This window comes from Brienomyrus brachyistius, chromosome 10 (genome assembly GCF_023856365.1).
Source record: "Brienomyrus brachyistius isolate T26 chromosome 10, BBRACH_0.4, whole genome shotgun sequence".
In the NCBI taxonomy this organism is placed as follows: Eukaryota; Metazoa; Chordata; class Actinopteri; order Osteoglossiformes; family Mormyridae; genus Brienomyrus; species Brienomyrus brachyistius.
The window spans coordinates 13,349,900-13,364,668 of record NC_064542.1 but is presented as its reverse complement, the minus strand read 5'-3'; the positions used below and the strand labels follow the sequence as shown (position 1 = coordinate 13,364,668).

Below are 14,769 nucleotides of genomic sequence, written 5' to 3'. Positions count from 1 at the left end.
TGTTTGCACCACTAGGGAGTTGCTGCCCTAATCTTGTTGTACTGTCTAAAAATAGTACTGTGAGATATATGAAGGTAGGTGGCAAATAGGAGCATGTGATGAGCAGGGGGACGGGGCTGTATTCAGGGTATGGTTTTCCTGAAAGGGATGAGAGTGACACAAAGGAGCCTGTGGATGCAACTGAAAACAAAAATAAACACTGTTTGTGTGAAATGGGAAATCATGCACTGAAATGGAAGATCAGCAGGGCTGGACTGCCCATCTGACATCTGGTCTACTGAGCATTTTCTCAGTGGGCTGACGGTTATGTGGGCTACCAAAATGTATTGTGGCAGACCACCTACCACAAGCTTACGCCCTCCTCACTTGGCAAAATGTATCACTTGGTAAAAGTTATTACGGGACTCCCCCCCCCATGCCCCGACCCTGTGCACCTGATATTTAATCCCCGTCCAGCCCTGGACATCAGGCAGATGAAAATACGTGATAGTTGCAGCATGAATGTTGGAGTCAGTTTGCTTAGGGACAACAGAATTTTTTTTTTTTTTTTTAAACTTACGAAAAAAAGAAACAGAAAATATGGGTCACTGGCCTTACACCTGGTCACCTGACTTCTTCTCCCAAAATGCCTTTATGTATAATAATGAAATGCAAGTGAAGTTTAGTGTATAACTTCACCTTCGGATTGCCAGAACCATTAAGGTTATATGTGTTCATTCAAGAGTACAACAGCAGTTCCCATTCTCATGTCTGATCCTGCAGCTTTTTTGTAGTCACTAAGCCAAAAATAATTAGTGTCCTTCCCTCATCATCTGCACCACTGACGTGTCACAAATTTGAACCCCAGATCCACCAAACTTGCATGTGTGGTGCAGTAACAGAGGAATTGTAGTCTGGACCACTGTGGTAAAAAAAAATACAAGCCACTTTCCTTCCCCAGGGACCCCAGGTTAAAAGCAGCACACATGGATTTGGTGCAGTAGTTTAGCCTATTTGTGTTCCTTGGGATGGGGGGGATGAGACGACATTCATGTGACACGGGGTGTTTGAGGGGGCAACTTATGGGGTCTGGGTTCAGCATGGAGCTGACACTGAGGGTGACAAAAGCATGCCACTTCATATCACCCTTCACTGAGGGACGGGGGGTGCGGGGCAAAAATAGCTCAGGCATATTTATATATAGCCCCTGTTGAAGTTTAGACAACCTGACAGGATGTGTGCGACTGGGGGTGTGGCAGAAAGCCCCGGGACAGAGCAAATGAGAGGTTTGGGGGGAGACAGGATTCTCTGGAGGGTTTGAGTTGAGAAGGTTCCAGTTTACCTAAGGTCACACTCACTTTTGGGGTAAATTGATAGAATATTGCTGATTGAAAAGGTCCGGATTGTGCCACCCAGTTTTCTCTTTGACCACCTTTGGTCATTAGGCAAAGTAAAACACCAGTTTATGGCTGTGATGTGGTTTTCATATGGTTATTAGGCAAAACATTTTGGGAGCAAAAAAAAAACAAAAAGATATAATTCCCTGCTCCCTGGGTGACATTTGCTCGTTCTTCCTGTGTCCATGTGGGATTCCTTTCGGTATTCCTCATTACTTCTACAGTAAATAAAAATGCAATTAAGTCGAACTGGTGGCTCTCTTATTCATTTTGTATGTGTCTGGTAATGGACTGCCATCCCGTTTATGGTGTCCCCTGCCCTGTGCCTTGTGATTGCTGGAACGGCCTTCGGGCTCTCTGGGACGTTATACTGGGTACTGGAATATGGACAGATGTGGTAATGTGACACCACCACATCTAACACACTGAGTCTACATCTTCGAAGGCAGAATCATTTCCCGTGTATAAGACAAATCACCAGCCAGTCCGTCTGCGACACAATGTTCTTTAATTGCAAATCAATAGGGTAAGTTATTTACCATCAGCTGAGAGTGATTGAGTGTATATGTACAATGCAAGGAGGGGTAATTATAGGTTTCCTAATGAAAATTCACACCAATTTTAATCTTTTTTTCTTTTATCGGACCTGCGGATTCATCATAGGTAATTCAAATCATGACCAGCTCAACTGCTCATTCAGCATCGTTTACGATCTCCAACAATTGTACATATTCCTAGTGGTATTTTACATCATTTGTCTTTATTTTAGAATTATATTACATATTGTAACAATGTTTTAGAAACACGTCTCCCTACCAGAGTGAACTGCCAGAGTTAAATGATTCTAAATATTTTACATCACATAAAAAATGCATGACCTAAAATTAAGCAAAATAAAGTATGATAATTGCTTTTCATTGAAATGTAATTATATGTTCCGGAATGGAGATGAAGAAACTGGAAAGCAGTTTCTAGAAACATTCACTAGGTGGCAGTAATAAGCTATCTTATTACAGGATTAAAACAAAACCTCATAATTTAGTAAACATCATCGCAAGTGTCTTTATGTTGATAAACGTGTTCTGTTAGTGCGAAGCAAAAGATGAAGGACGTTGTTGTCACAATTACATACCGCTAAGCTAATGTGTGTTTCATTTTCTTCAGTTTGCATGTTTTTAATGCCAACACATTCGTAACAAATTAATACTTAGTTCTTTTTTCTTTTAGAACCGCACTTCTGGAGGGAACGACACAGTTCCGCTGTTTCCAAATGGTCACGGTCACAAACATGGCAAACCACGCGGGGGTGGCAAAGCGGAGGTGCACGGTGATACAGCCACTGGGTCCCTCCATAAGATGACAGCTCCATGAGCAGATGAATCCCATCGTAAAGTTGAGAACATAAAAGGGCTGCCCAGTTTCTTACGGCGCAGTGAGATGAAAATAACATGATTTAATGATCTGCTTACAGTTTTAGCTGTCGAATGCGATAACACTTTTTTAAGCTTTCAAGCTTTTCACAATACATTTTAACCAATTTTTGCACAACAGAAAGGGCATACTGCTGGTATTTAATCATTTCGGTTACCCAAAATACATTTCGCAGTTTGCCACAACGTTTAGGGCTCTGGATGTATCATAAGCGGTTTCATTTGACGAAAACTAAAACGCCCATTTTATACTGCCGCTTGCTTGTAATATTGTTCTTAAACCGCACCAACTCGTTATTTTCATGAATCTTGTTAAGCCTTTCCTCTTTGGGATTTTCGTTTAGATTTACATGATTAAATAAAACAATCCTTTCCAGTGATAGTCGAATTTGCTGCGTGTAACTACGTAACTCCATATAGAAAATGTGAAATATACCTTCTAGTTCCATTTCTACATCTAGTCTTCGATTTCCGAGAAGTTGATTGAAACCATATACATATCGATTTTGCATTCTACGAAACGGATCCGAAAGGTTTTTTTTTTTTTTAACTGTACACTGAATTTTCTCTCATTTTACAGCCACGACGTGCGGTCGCTATTGAAAGCAATAGTCTGAAACCACTGAATAACCGAGACGTTAAGTTATATCTCGTTATAAATAACGAGTCCGATCTGGCATCCTCCTGCCCTATTAAACTGTACTGTATTCGAACAATGTAACGTTTGCCATTTAATCTCAGAATAAGCATATGCGTCTTCAATAATACAAATATGTTAGAGCAAAAATGTATCCATTTTAAATTATACACTGACGTAAGAACTTGCACAAAACATACAGGCATTCACGTCTTTCTTCTCAGCAGACCGTTGAGGCTACAGTTTCCTCTTGAGATGATTGTGCGTGAATTGTGATAGTGTAACACCCCCCCTGTCAGCAGATCTGATGCTATGCAAGAACACGAGATTTGACAGTGATCACTGAAAGGACAGCAGCGGCTGCTCGGTGCAGCTCGGGAGGAGAGGTCGCTACCGAGGTAAACCCGAAGTTTTATTAAGCGAGATCGCCTTCAATTAAGTACTGATAATAATTTATAATGAAGAAACTGCTGCGCCAGGCGCCAAAAAAGGAGACGCACGAGTGAATTGATCACAGCGAGCGTCATGCATCGCGGGGTATTCGGCTGCAGTCCGCCGCATGCTGGGCCAAGGGTGATACGGAGAAGGCGATGAGTTTTATTTCGCACGGTGCGGGGACGTCGCAATGACGTTTGGGCAGTTAGGAGGAAAACAACAGTAGCGTTGAATAAGGGATCGCGGACGTCGCTTATTTCATTGATGGGAATCAAGGGAACGCGAAGCGCCTTTGCAACAACAGGTAGTAAAAGGGAAAGGTCTCAACTACGAAAAGAAAATAGCATCCCACTGTGAACATTGCATGCATTGTGACACAGCTGTGATAAAGTAATACCCTGAAGCAACTTGGCTTCCATGATATAAATCGGTACTTGTTTTTACTTTATATTGCTTTACGTAATTAAAAATGTCAATTAACTAATTTTGCACGTTGCTCATAAATCTATGATTTGTCGCAGAATAATATGCAATGTATGCTGCTTTTGTCGTGCTGTATTTCGGTATTCCTTAGATCACATTTCAGTGAGATGCGCTTAAATCGTTTTAGCAACGCATCTTTAGTTTGCCTTCACGTATGACGAATAATGCAGAAACTTCACGCCATCGTGAATATCAACAGTGCGTTAAGGTCTTAAATATTTAGGGTAGATCCGTCAAGTGCTCGGTGCCAGCAGCACATCGGAAGACGTAGCCCGGGGCTGTGTGAATTAGACCGCCTTGTTGTGTGCCTGCGAGCGGGGTTTCGGTGGTATTCAATCCGAGCTTCTACTCCTACGGAACGGCGTCGAATGCCGTTCGTTCTCCGCGTAGCCAAAACACACACCAGCATTTTCCCCGCTGTAAACCAGATAGGAGCTCCAGGAGATGCGATCGACTCGTAAATGGCCATGTTTGGATGAGCCGAAAGAGATAAACAAACCAGCATCGGAAGATGGGGGCGATCATGCGAGAATGCCGGCCTCGGTACTGGGCTGTCACTGCGGTGCCGCTTCTTAACTGGGCGCAGTAAGGAAAGAGTTCCTGCACGGCGTGCTTGATGGGAACGAAAGGAGTCCACATTGTATTTAATGCCACAGAAAACTACTTCAAAAGATGAGTGATTGTGTCTGATTGCTGAATTTTAAACTTCAAATTTATCAGCGTTGCATCATCATTTCAGGGTACAGCCAGAGGAGGCGGCGACGGCGCTCACTGGCCGCGTTGCCCAGTTCTCTTAAGTAACCATGGCCGAAAATCTGAACCCCAACGTCCTGTACGTTCGGGACCCCCAGGAGCCCCTATCCCCGCCGGGCGCCGGGCGCTTAGCGCAGGCCGAAGCCGGTGAGGAATCGTCAGACAGCGACGGGGAGCAGGAGGAGACATCGCACAAACTCATCCGCAAAGTGTCCACCTCGGGCCAGATTCGTGCAAAGGTAACGTCTTTTCCCATTAATTCGTTCTTTTCATTTATTTGATTCATCTGTTCCTGCAAAACATCTCACTTTGTACTAGCGACGCGGACACGTGTCCCACTATTTGCATCGTTAAATAATACTTGTAGTGTAGCATTTATTTGGAATTTTCCAGTAAATATTGGTTTATTAGGTGGGTACTGTTAGTGCAGAGGATTACAACTGCGATCGCAGTCGTGGTCCGTTTCAGTCCCTCGGTCCGGTGACGAGCCCCGACCGGTCATGTGGCCTCAGAGGTGGCCCTTAATTGGGGCTAATTGGTGCGCCGGAGGACTGTAATGTAACGACGCGCTGTCTGTCCTGTTTGGCTCCGGTAATTAAATTAAAGCGCATCTTCTGTTTGCTTTGGCCGATTATAACCGCACGGCTACCCCCCCCCCCCCCAGATGCCGGCGGGACGCCTTAGTGTGACATTCTGGGCTGCGCTGCTGCTATGACCCACAGCAAATAGCTAACTTAGGCGCACTTTCTGTTTATTTCTTGTTTTGATTATAACCCTGGCTATGATGGTTAAACTGTTAAAGGCTCATTAACGTTAATTATAACCTTCAGCTAAATAAGGCACACAACCTAGAAAGAAGCAGTTAGGCTCATTAAACCAGCTAAACTGTACAAAATCCGTCTTTTTTTGTTAAAAGTTAATTTGGGGCTTCCGCGTTCACTCAGAGTGCTAATACCGAATAAGGAGGTAACAATGGTTGTGTAACAGGTTGTGGTTCTACCAATGACCCAGTGTGCAGCCTCAGCTACTGCTAGTGTGGTTGTGTTGTTAATAGCAGTCCCCGCTGGTGTCAGACGTTATTCCTGCTTCAGCATAACTGAAGGGTCTATGTGAATGGAGGTGTACCGTCCCATCTGATTGCAGAGTCTCATACATTTTACTTGGGCCTCATACTTCTGCAGCCTGGAATTTCACTTAGGATGAAATGGGGTGGGGGCAAGCAGGGCATCCATAAAGGGGCAGGTGGGTCCTTAATATAACCTTCAACACCTCCCAATGGCACAGTGCGACAGGTCAGGGTGCCCCAGGAGAGCGATTCCTACAGGCCTCAGTGCAGGGGTCGGAGCCACGGAACCAAGATGGCTGCCGCTAATAGACCACCTGGGAACTCAATGGGTAATTTTCTGTTTCTGACTGTGGTGTTTGTTTCATGGCGCTGGGAGGGTCAGTGGCAGACAGCGGCTCAGTAATGGCGGGGCTCACAGCACGGCCTTATGTCTGTGGAGGCATCGGATGACACTCAAATGAGAGGGTAGAGTCTGGATCAGTGGCTGGTGTTTAGCACCAGTGGCTGGGCCATGAGCATGTAGCCTGGATATGGTGGGGGGGGGGGGGGGGGTTGAGGAGCTCTGGACGTGACATTGATAGCTGCTGCCCCCCCCTCACACACACAAACAGAGCCTGGGTGGAGCCTAACTGATTATATTTACCTGTCTTCATCTGGCAGAGATTAACCTGGTTACTGATCTGCAGGATTTAAGCCTGATGACCTCATCACTCTGCAGAGTGCAATCACTAAATATTTGCATCCCAAGAAGCATGGGGGGGGGATTACAAATACCTTTGTCACACTGATTGCATTCTTCTCCAGCATTTGTCCTCTGATGACCGTGGATTTTGTGTTCGGTTCATTAGATAAACAAATAAAGCATGTGAAGAACTGTTATCTCGAACCCCATTGGAAGAGCAGAAAAGAAAATGATTGATGGATGGGTGGGTGAATAATCAGCCTTCTTTTCCTTAAAAATTCCCTCCTCCCACATCGCCCCCACCCCACCGTGCACTAATTTGAATGATTAATAGCGTTTCATTTTCTGGCAAACATGTTGCATCGGTTGTAAATTCCCGGCTGTTCTCACGGTGCTCGGCGTTTCGGCAGGGAGGGTGGCTGTGAGTCCCCCCCCCATTTTACTCCCCAGGAATGGGCTCTTTTAATGAACCAACCCCAAGATTTTTGTTTTATTTAATTTTTTTTTTTATAGTAAAACACAATTTAAGATGGCACAGCAGGGGGCTTACCAGCAGATTTGTAAATTCACCTGTGCCTATTTACACACGACGTTTCTTTGAAGCTCTACCGCATCAAAACCCTGGCAGAGTGCTCCCCCCCCCACCACGCTAGCTAATTAGCCCTTAGCGGTGCTGGCAGTGCATCTTCGCTCTGTGTGTCAGTGCTAATGGTCCCAGTGTGTTGGTGCTAATGCAGCCTATTGTGTCAACAGCCCAGTATGTTTACGGGCTTGTCCCTTGGTGCTGAGCGCTCCGTGCCATTGTAGCGGAAGTCTTCCTCAGTCTTCCTCCTTGATAATTCTATGCTCTCTTGGATCTCAGGGTGTTGCTTAGCAGGGCTGTACCTGCACCGTCGGGCTGCGATATGGCGGGATGATCGGCAGCGGCCGATGCGTTAACCTGAGACACACCCTCGCGGTGAGTGGGGAACCCTTTGTCATTCACCCATGTTCGCAAAGCCACAAAGTCTTCGCACCTGCTGTCGTTTCATAGGCTGATTCCTGCTAAGGAGATTTCTGGTGCTCAGAAACGGACAGTGTTGTGTAAGCGTCTCTGCGTGAGGGCCGCCATAGGTACGAGTGGTGCGTCACGCCGCGGCGTGCGTGATGTGAGCGTGTTCGCACTGACCGTTTTGGCTACAGCCCACTCAGAGTCTCTCTGCAGTGCTGGTGCATTATGGGATACAGGCAGAGGGCCACTGCTGCAGAGGCGATTAAAAAAAAAAAAAATCAGAAAGGGAGGGTGGATGGGGGCGGAGCTGGTGCCGGGGCTGTGCCCAGGTACTGTGTCACGATGCCAGCCAAGAATTTTATGGCTCCCTAATGTTGCCCCGGTGAAAAAGAGTATGTGAGCACATGGTGTTGTTTGGGGGGCAGCTGCACAGCCGCCCTTCTGCCGTCCTCAGCTCAGCCACCCGTGGCACAGGCACTGAGGGCAGCAGGGCCCCTGCCTGTGTTTTTGTAGGAGGCGTCAGTCTTCCTCTCTGTGTCCTTCATGCTGGGATTTTAGTCATTTATTCATTTATAGATGTTATTCTTTTGGGCCTGGGCTCCATTACCTTCCTAGGGCTTGAGGGATGATATTTATGGTCTTAATTACTTTTTTTTTTTTTAAATCTCTCCGTAAATTTACTTCCCTGGGCAACTCCTCTGGGCGAATGAAATGGAAGTGAGTGAAATGTGATTGACTGGCCTTGACTGAGTGCATGTGCATGGAGCGCATGCTCGTCAGGTGAAGTGGGTCGTGGGGGTGCCCTTGTCCTCATTCTCCACCTTCTGGGGTTATCAGTGTCACCAACCCCCCCCCCCCCCAGCTTCATGATTAGTCCCCAGACAATCCCTCACAATCTGTGACACATGGAAAAAAAGTTTTAATGAGGGAGTTGCGGAGAAGTTTTGGTTCCTAGAAACCCGGTTATCTCTTGTACGAGTTTGATGACATCAGAGGGTGCGAATTTTAGGTGGCAGGTTAATGACTTGAATCGAAATGGGTCCTAGTGATTCTGGTGACGATCGTGGGGGGTGGAGGGAGGTGACCTGTCATTCCATGTCACTAAAATGATTTTCCAGCCCTGTGTGACCAAGGGATAACATGTGACTGTCACCTCTCACAGCAGGCTGATCTATCATATTCACAGCACATGCTTTCCTTTCCTGTGGCAATCTGTGTGATCTTCTGTACATTTAACACAAGTTGTAAATTATCTTCTCTTTAAAAGGGTGGCACGTTTTTAAAAATATTGTTGAGGGAAAGACAATTTTATGGCCTCTCAGTTTGTTGTCCAACCAAGCACTTGCACCGGGTTTTGTCCCTGGCAGAGAATAGCCTTGGCACACGTGAGGTGACACTTCAAACTCTTATTCTGTGTTTGGTTTTTTTGTCAACTTTAGATTTTCAAAGAAGAAAATATGAAAAACAGGAAGGAACCTTATTTTCGACATTTCCTTTTTTCTGTTTTCTTTTTCTTTTACCCACACTTGTTGTGACCCAAAATAGCACCACTTCTGATTCTTGACAGGCTGTTCAAATGAAGCTGTACAGGAAGCCACAGAAAGCAGCCTTTGTGTGTGTGTGGAGGGGGGGGGGCATGTGTCTAGATGGTTCCAGTACAAGGGGGGTGCTGAACTGTGACTATTGTGCCACGATGGGGGTGGGGGCCACTCTTGCCTGGCTCTGTCGGCATCGGATGTGTCAGTGCCTATTTGGTCCCTTTTCTAAGCACTACGCTTAGTGTCAATAAGCAGACTGTTTGACTGGCTAATCCTCCTCTAAATGCATTAGAAGGTCTATTAGCTTCATTCCAGCCATCAATCATGTCTCACTTAGAGCAGCTGAGCTTCTATGTCAGCCCCCAGTTTACATAACTGTGGAGGGGGTGACCATAGTCCAGGTGTGTATCCGTTAACATGAGATGAGCAGTTAGAGCATCCCTCGCATCTGGCAGCAGCGGCTCTTCTGTTGTGACGGCCAATGGGCAAAGGGGGAGGGAACCTCGGGAGAGAGGTGGCGTCCAATCACGTGGGGTGGGGCCTCCTGGGATTGGAAGAGAGGGGAAGGTAGTTGAGTGGAACTGCACATGAGTGGGTGTGGTGTGTAGTTGGATGGGCGGAGTGTGTGATTTCCGGGCGGTTGGGGAGGGCATCTCCAGCTTTCAGTTTGGGGGGGGGGTGACTTACCCAGCTCATCTTCATCTCACTTAACTGGAACACCAGGCACCTGTCCAAGTGTTCAGATCTCAAGCAGGGGCTGGAGGGACATCCTCGTGACGCCCAGTGGGAGGGGGCGTGCACACTCAGGGGGTGGACGTGGTGGGTGCTGAGAACTGTGGTTAGATGGACAGCCCTGGGGGTCACCCCCCCCCACAGACAAGCACAGGTTTACTGTGTTTTAGTTTGAGTTTGCAGATAGCGGGTGTGTGGTGGTGGGGGTGAAGTGTTTACCTGTCAGATTATGTGGCTGATTGGGGGGGGGGCTGACTTGGGGGCTCATTACTTTAAAAGCAGCTGTGGTAGGATGGATGCTGACCTTCGGATTTTTCTAAACTAAGGGAGCCAAGACCAAAATGCTTCCCAATCTTATTAGTGGAGCCCCCCTCCGTCCCACCCCGGCCGTCTGCCTTAATTGGAAATCTAGCAGCAGTAAGACAATCGGTCATTATGCGAGTCTGTCTTGCTGGCAGCCCATCTGTGTAGAAGACATTAGACTTTTTTGGTCTTTTGCCTCAGCGCGTAGTACTTTGGGTTAACACTGCTGCTGTGTGTGTGTGTGTGTGTGTGTGTGTGTGTGTGTGTGTGTGTGTGTCCAGTTTAGGTGCCATGATCAGCTGAGTGGTGTCATCCTTGGGCCCTTAACCCCTAATTGTTCCAGGAACTGTCTGTCTCTGAGCATTCTGGGATAAAAGTGTCTGCTAAAGAAGTAAATGTTTATACTTCATAAAGTAGTAAAATACTTTTACTGCAACCCCAAAAAGATTAGATTGCAGCACAACGTCCACTTATACTATCAACGGCCTTTTTCTTGGCCAATATCAATATTGTGCAGCATCCTCAGTGCAACAGCTCAACTATTTATTGTATTTTACATCCCTTACATGGTTTATTAGATTTACTGTCTTATGTCTTGTGTGACGTCTTATGTTTGATTGTGTTTACAGGTCAAATTTATAATTGCACTCTGGAAATACATACTTCAGCTTCTTTCTGTCTTAAAGTACTATGTTATGTGTTGATGCACAATTTGAACTGTTGCAAATCTATCTATCTATCTATCTATCTATCTATCTATCTATCTATCTATCTATCTAAAAATGCAAATTGAGATTGTCCGATATTGATTGTAAGTTTAGGGAAAGTGTCCATAGTGACTGTAAGAGTGTGACTGCCTGGGTTTCCCCTGCCTTGGATAGACTCCAGGACACTATTGCCTTGTTTCCACCAACTCAGTGGCCGTGCCAGACTCTCTCCCAGTCCGGCACTGGTTCCATACGTTTTCACTGCAGAATAAATGGCCCCGTGCCAGAAAGAGGCTCCAGCCCAGCGCCACAGGAAAACTGGGCTCAGAATTTGGCGCCATCACGTCAGCGAGAGCAGGACGGCTTATTGCATCCAAATATTCCGCATACCCAGAAAATTCAATCTATAGCCAGTATTGTTATGTTTAACATCACCGATGCCAGCAGTGAAACTTGCCAGCTTATTAGCAGAATAATGTTACATTACAACAATGTTAAAGATTGAACTGCTGGCCAGATTTCATAATGAAGTATAAATATGTCTAACAATAAAGCATAAATACGTTTAACAATAAAGTATAAATATGTCGCAGGTTGAATGAATAAAATATTGTGGCATTTGAGTGGCTAAGAGATTACGAGGCGAACTGCAGACTCTTTTATTGCGGGATCCTTAAAAGGACAGCGGTAAAATAGCGAGTTAGAATAACGGATAAACAGGTAAACAGAGACTGGGCTGCAACGACTCTAAACACTTTTTTTTCAGTTCGGTAAAATAAATCGAAAAACAAAATACAAATTAACCTTTACTTTGCTTTCACTTACGCCTACATAATGTTTCTGTTCTGTTCTTTTTTGAAACCGGTGGAAATGCAGGCAGGTTCTCAAAAAGCACCAAGTGAGAACCAGCCCAGCACCGGCTCCGCGTTGGTGGGAACGAGGCATGTGGCCTTTAGTGATGGATCGACGCTTAGTGTCGCCACCTGGTGTCTGGATGTTTCACTTCATCCATGACACGTCCGACACGATGCTGTTTTGACACTGCATGGAGGAATCCCACGCATACATGGTGGGGGTACAGCTGGGGTAGGAATAGCACGCTGGGGTTGTGGTCGGTTGATGGGGGGGAGGGGGTTGACAGGAATGGAATTTGAGTGGAGATGCAGTGAGTGTGTTTGCTGATGAGGCTTTAAATGAGAGCGTGGGTGCAGGTGAGGGAGAGAGAGCAGGCCCACCTCGCCGGTGGGGCCGCACTGCCATCCTGTCAACGACCTGCCTACTGAAGAGCGAGTCCTCCATTTTAACTGGAGTCACCATGACTCAGGCCGTGATGGAGCAGCATGTATCCCCAGTTTCCAGCCCCCTTCGCCGGCCTGTTGCTAGGTCTTTGTTGACAAGAACCGAACTTCCATGGGTGGATGAATACAGTGTCCACCAGGGAGCCCAAATGCAGGGAGAGTGTTTGGACACAACCTGTGAAACCAGGCCAAGGTTTCCGGGCAAAATGAAAGTCAAATAAAGGATGAAGGAGATAAAAATAGACGAGGAGATTTGTGGCTCGTTTACCTGCATCCCTGCAGGAGGAAGTCCTGCCTCCACTGCATCCTTATTGGCTGGAGAGAGTATATATATATATATAAAAAAATAGAGATCTGTATTTGGCGCTGTCCCTTTAACACTGTCCCAGTTCCCCCCAGACATCCCGGTAGCCTGTGTCCATGGCAACTGAGAGCGGTCAGACGGAAGTGCAGCAGCTGAGCACTGGTAGTGGGTCACTCTGGGGTGAGGGGGGACGTGGCCGCTTGTCCCCATCGCCGCTGTCTTGTCACTTCCCCTTCCATCTGCGTTGATTAATCTCCTGTGCAGCGGCAAGATGGCAAGAACATTTATCCAGCAAATCCCACTGTAGTTTGTGTGTGTGTGTGTGTGTGTGTGTGTGTGTGTGTGTGTGTGTGTGTGTGCGCGCATTCAGAAGCAGCCCCCCCCCCCCACATCCTCCCACTCCTTTACGTCTGCTTTGGTTGCCTGGAAGATGCTTTTATGCGGCCGGCTTCCAGCAGGGGAGGGGATAAGGCCTTCCCTCGCTTTCTGCATCCCACCACACTCCCGTCTGACTCAAACCGAGGTGACGCATTGCCCCCCCCCCCCCCTTCGCACACACACATGCTGCCATGGAAACGAGGGGCTATGGGCGCTCTGGGAACCCCCGCCCTCACACATACGGAGCCGTGGCCATGATCCTGCTCGTCTCTCCGGAGCGATTTTCTGTCCGAGGAAGCGCAGAGCTCCCCGCTGTGTCTGTAATTACAAGCAGACCCTGCTTTTAAGTGCTGTACAACTCATTAGTGGTCATTAGTGGAAGGAAGGAAGACTCCGGAGGATTAATTAATCTCCCAGACAGCTGGCTGTCACTAACGAACATCATAATTTGAATATGTCTGTGGTACAGCTTACCAGTGGCTTCCAGCAATAAAGATCTTTTCATGAGGACAGTGTGTAGCCCCAGATTCTCTGGTTAGGCCCTATTTTGTGACCACACCCCTCTACAGGGTTTCTAATTGGATCTTCATTGTGATGACACCTCTCTGCTAGACTTTCTTGGCTGTTATTGGATGTTTTCTAAGACCACACCTCTCCGCTGCGCTTCCTTTTCTTCTATTGGTTCCTTTGTATGGCCACACATCTATAAGGCCCTCATCTATAGTTCCCTCTTTCTGATTGGGCCCTTGGCTTGACCATACCTTGGTCCTCTAACATGTGGCATATCTTGATGTCTTGCTCTTGTGCTTATCGTGTCGATGGAGTCCAGACCTCCTCCTAACTTGAATGAGAGCAGGGGTGTACTCACACTAGGTGATCCGTATTGTGCCCGAGTACGTTTGACCCCCAAAGTCCAGTTCATTTGACTAGTGTTATCGCTCCGTACCATGACCAGACACGTCACACTTAAAATACATGTGCAGCACGATTACATGAAAATTCTTGCATTGCATACTTGATAAATCTGTAGGAGGGCCCTGTGTCATCTCGCTCAAAGGGACTCCAAATAAGCCACAAAGCGAGGACACTAATCATGAAGATAGCACTTTTCTTCCTATGTTCTCTTCAACCAAAAAGTTGCATGATGATGGTAACGAAAGGGCGCTTTGGCCCGGAACGTTAAGCGCAGACCAGCGGGGGAGTGGCGAGGAGGCTGCTTGAGTGTGGTACTAAGCAACCGGGCAAAGTGTGAGCATCCCTAAACTGGATTTTGCAGTGCCTCACCTTGTTCCTTGCAGCAGTCTGTGCTGTCTCCAGTTCCCCACTGGATTTGCATCCCGCAGTGATACCGCATTCCAAAAACCGAAGTTTGTGCGGCGCTGCTGTCATGCTTTTGCGAACCGGGTTGCCCTCTGGGCGCTACAGAGGCTGTTTCTGAAGTCAGCACGTCATGGCAGGTGGGGGGGATGTTTAGTCCTGGAGGGGCTGTCTGATTTTTCTCGACCTTCCCCCTGCGGCCCGAGCTCTCTCCGCCCCAGCACGGCCCCCAGGAGCAATCCGGGCGTACGAGTCCATCCACGCCGCTCCCGCTGCATCTCCAGTTCCCCATTCCCTCGCTCCACTCCTCCTCCGCCCTCCACACCCCCACCATGCTCC

At 47.1% G+C, this 14,769-nt stretch overlaps 1 protein-coding gene across 6 annotated transcripts in view; it reads left to right on the top strand.

Moving 5' to 3' along the window:
• The first annotated feature begins 3,687 nt into the window (after window positions 1–3,687).
• Window positions 3,688–14,769, top strand: part of si:dkey-172j4.3 (diacylglycerol kinase delta) — a 34,333-nt gene continuing 23,251 nt past the window's right edge. For 3 of the 6 annotated variants that reach the window (XM_049028934.1, XM_049028937.1, XM_049028932.1), the window contains exons 1-2: window positions 3,689–3,841; window positions 5,101–5,353. In XM_049028934.1, the coding sequence (XP_048884891.1) occupies window positions 5,165–5,353 (189 nt within the window). In that variant the 5' untranslated portion in view covers window positions 3,689–3,841; window positions 5,101–5,164. Of the gene's footprint in view, window positions 3,842–3,943; window positions 4,183–5,100; window positions 5,354–14,769 lie in introns of those variants that run through there. The other 3 variants (XM_049028938.1, XM_049028935.1, XM_049028933.1) reach the window with 3 other exon arrangements.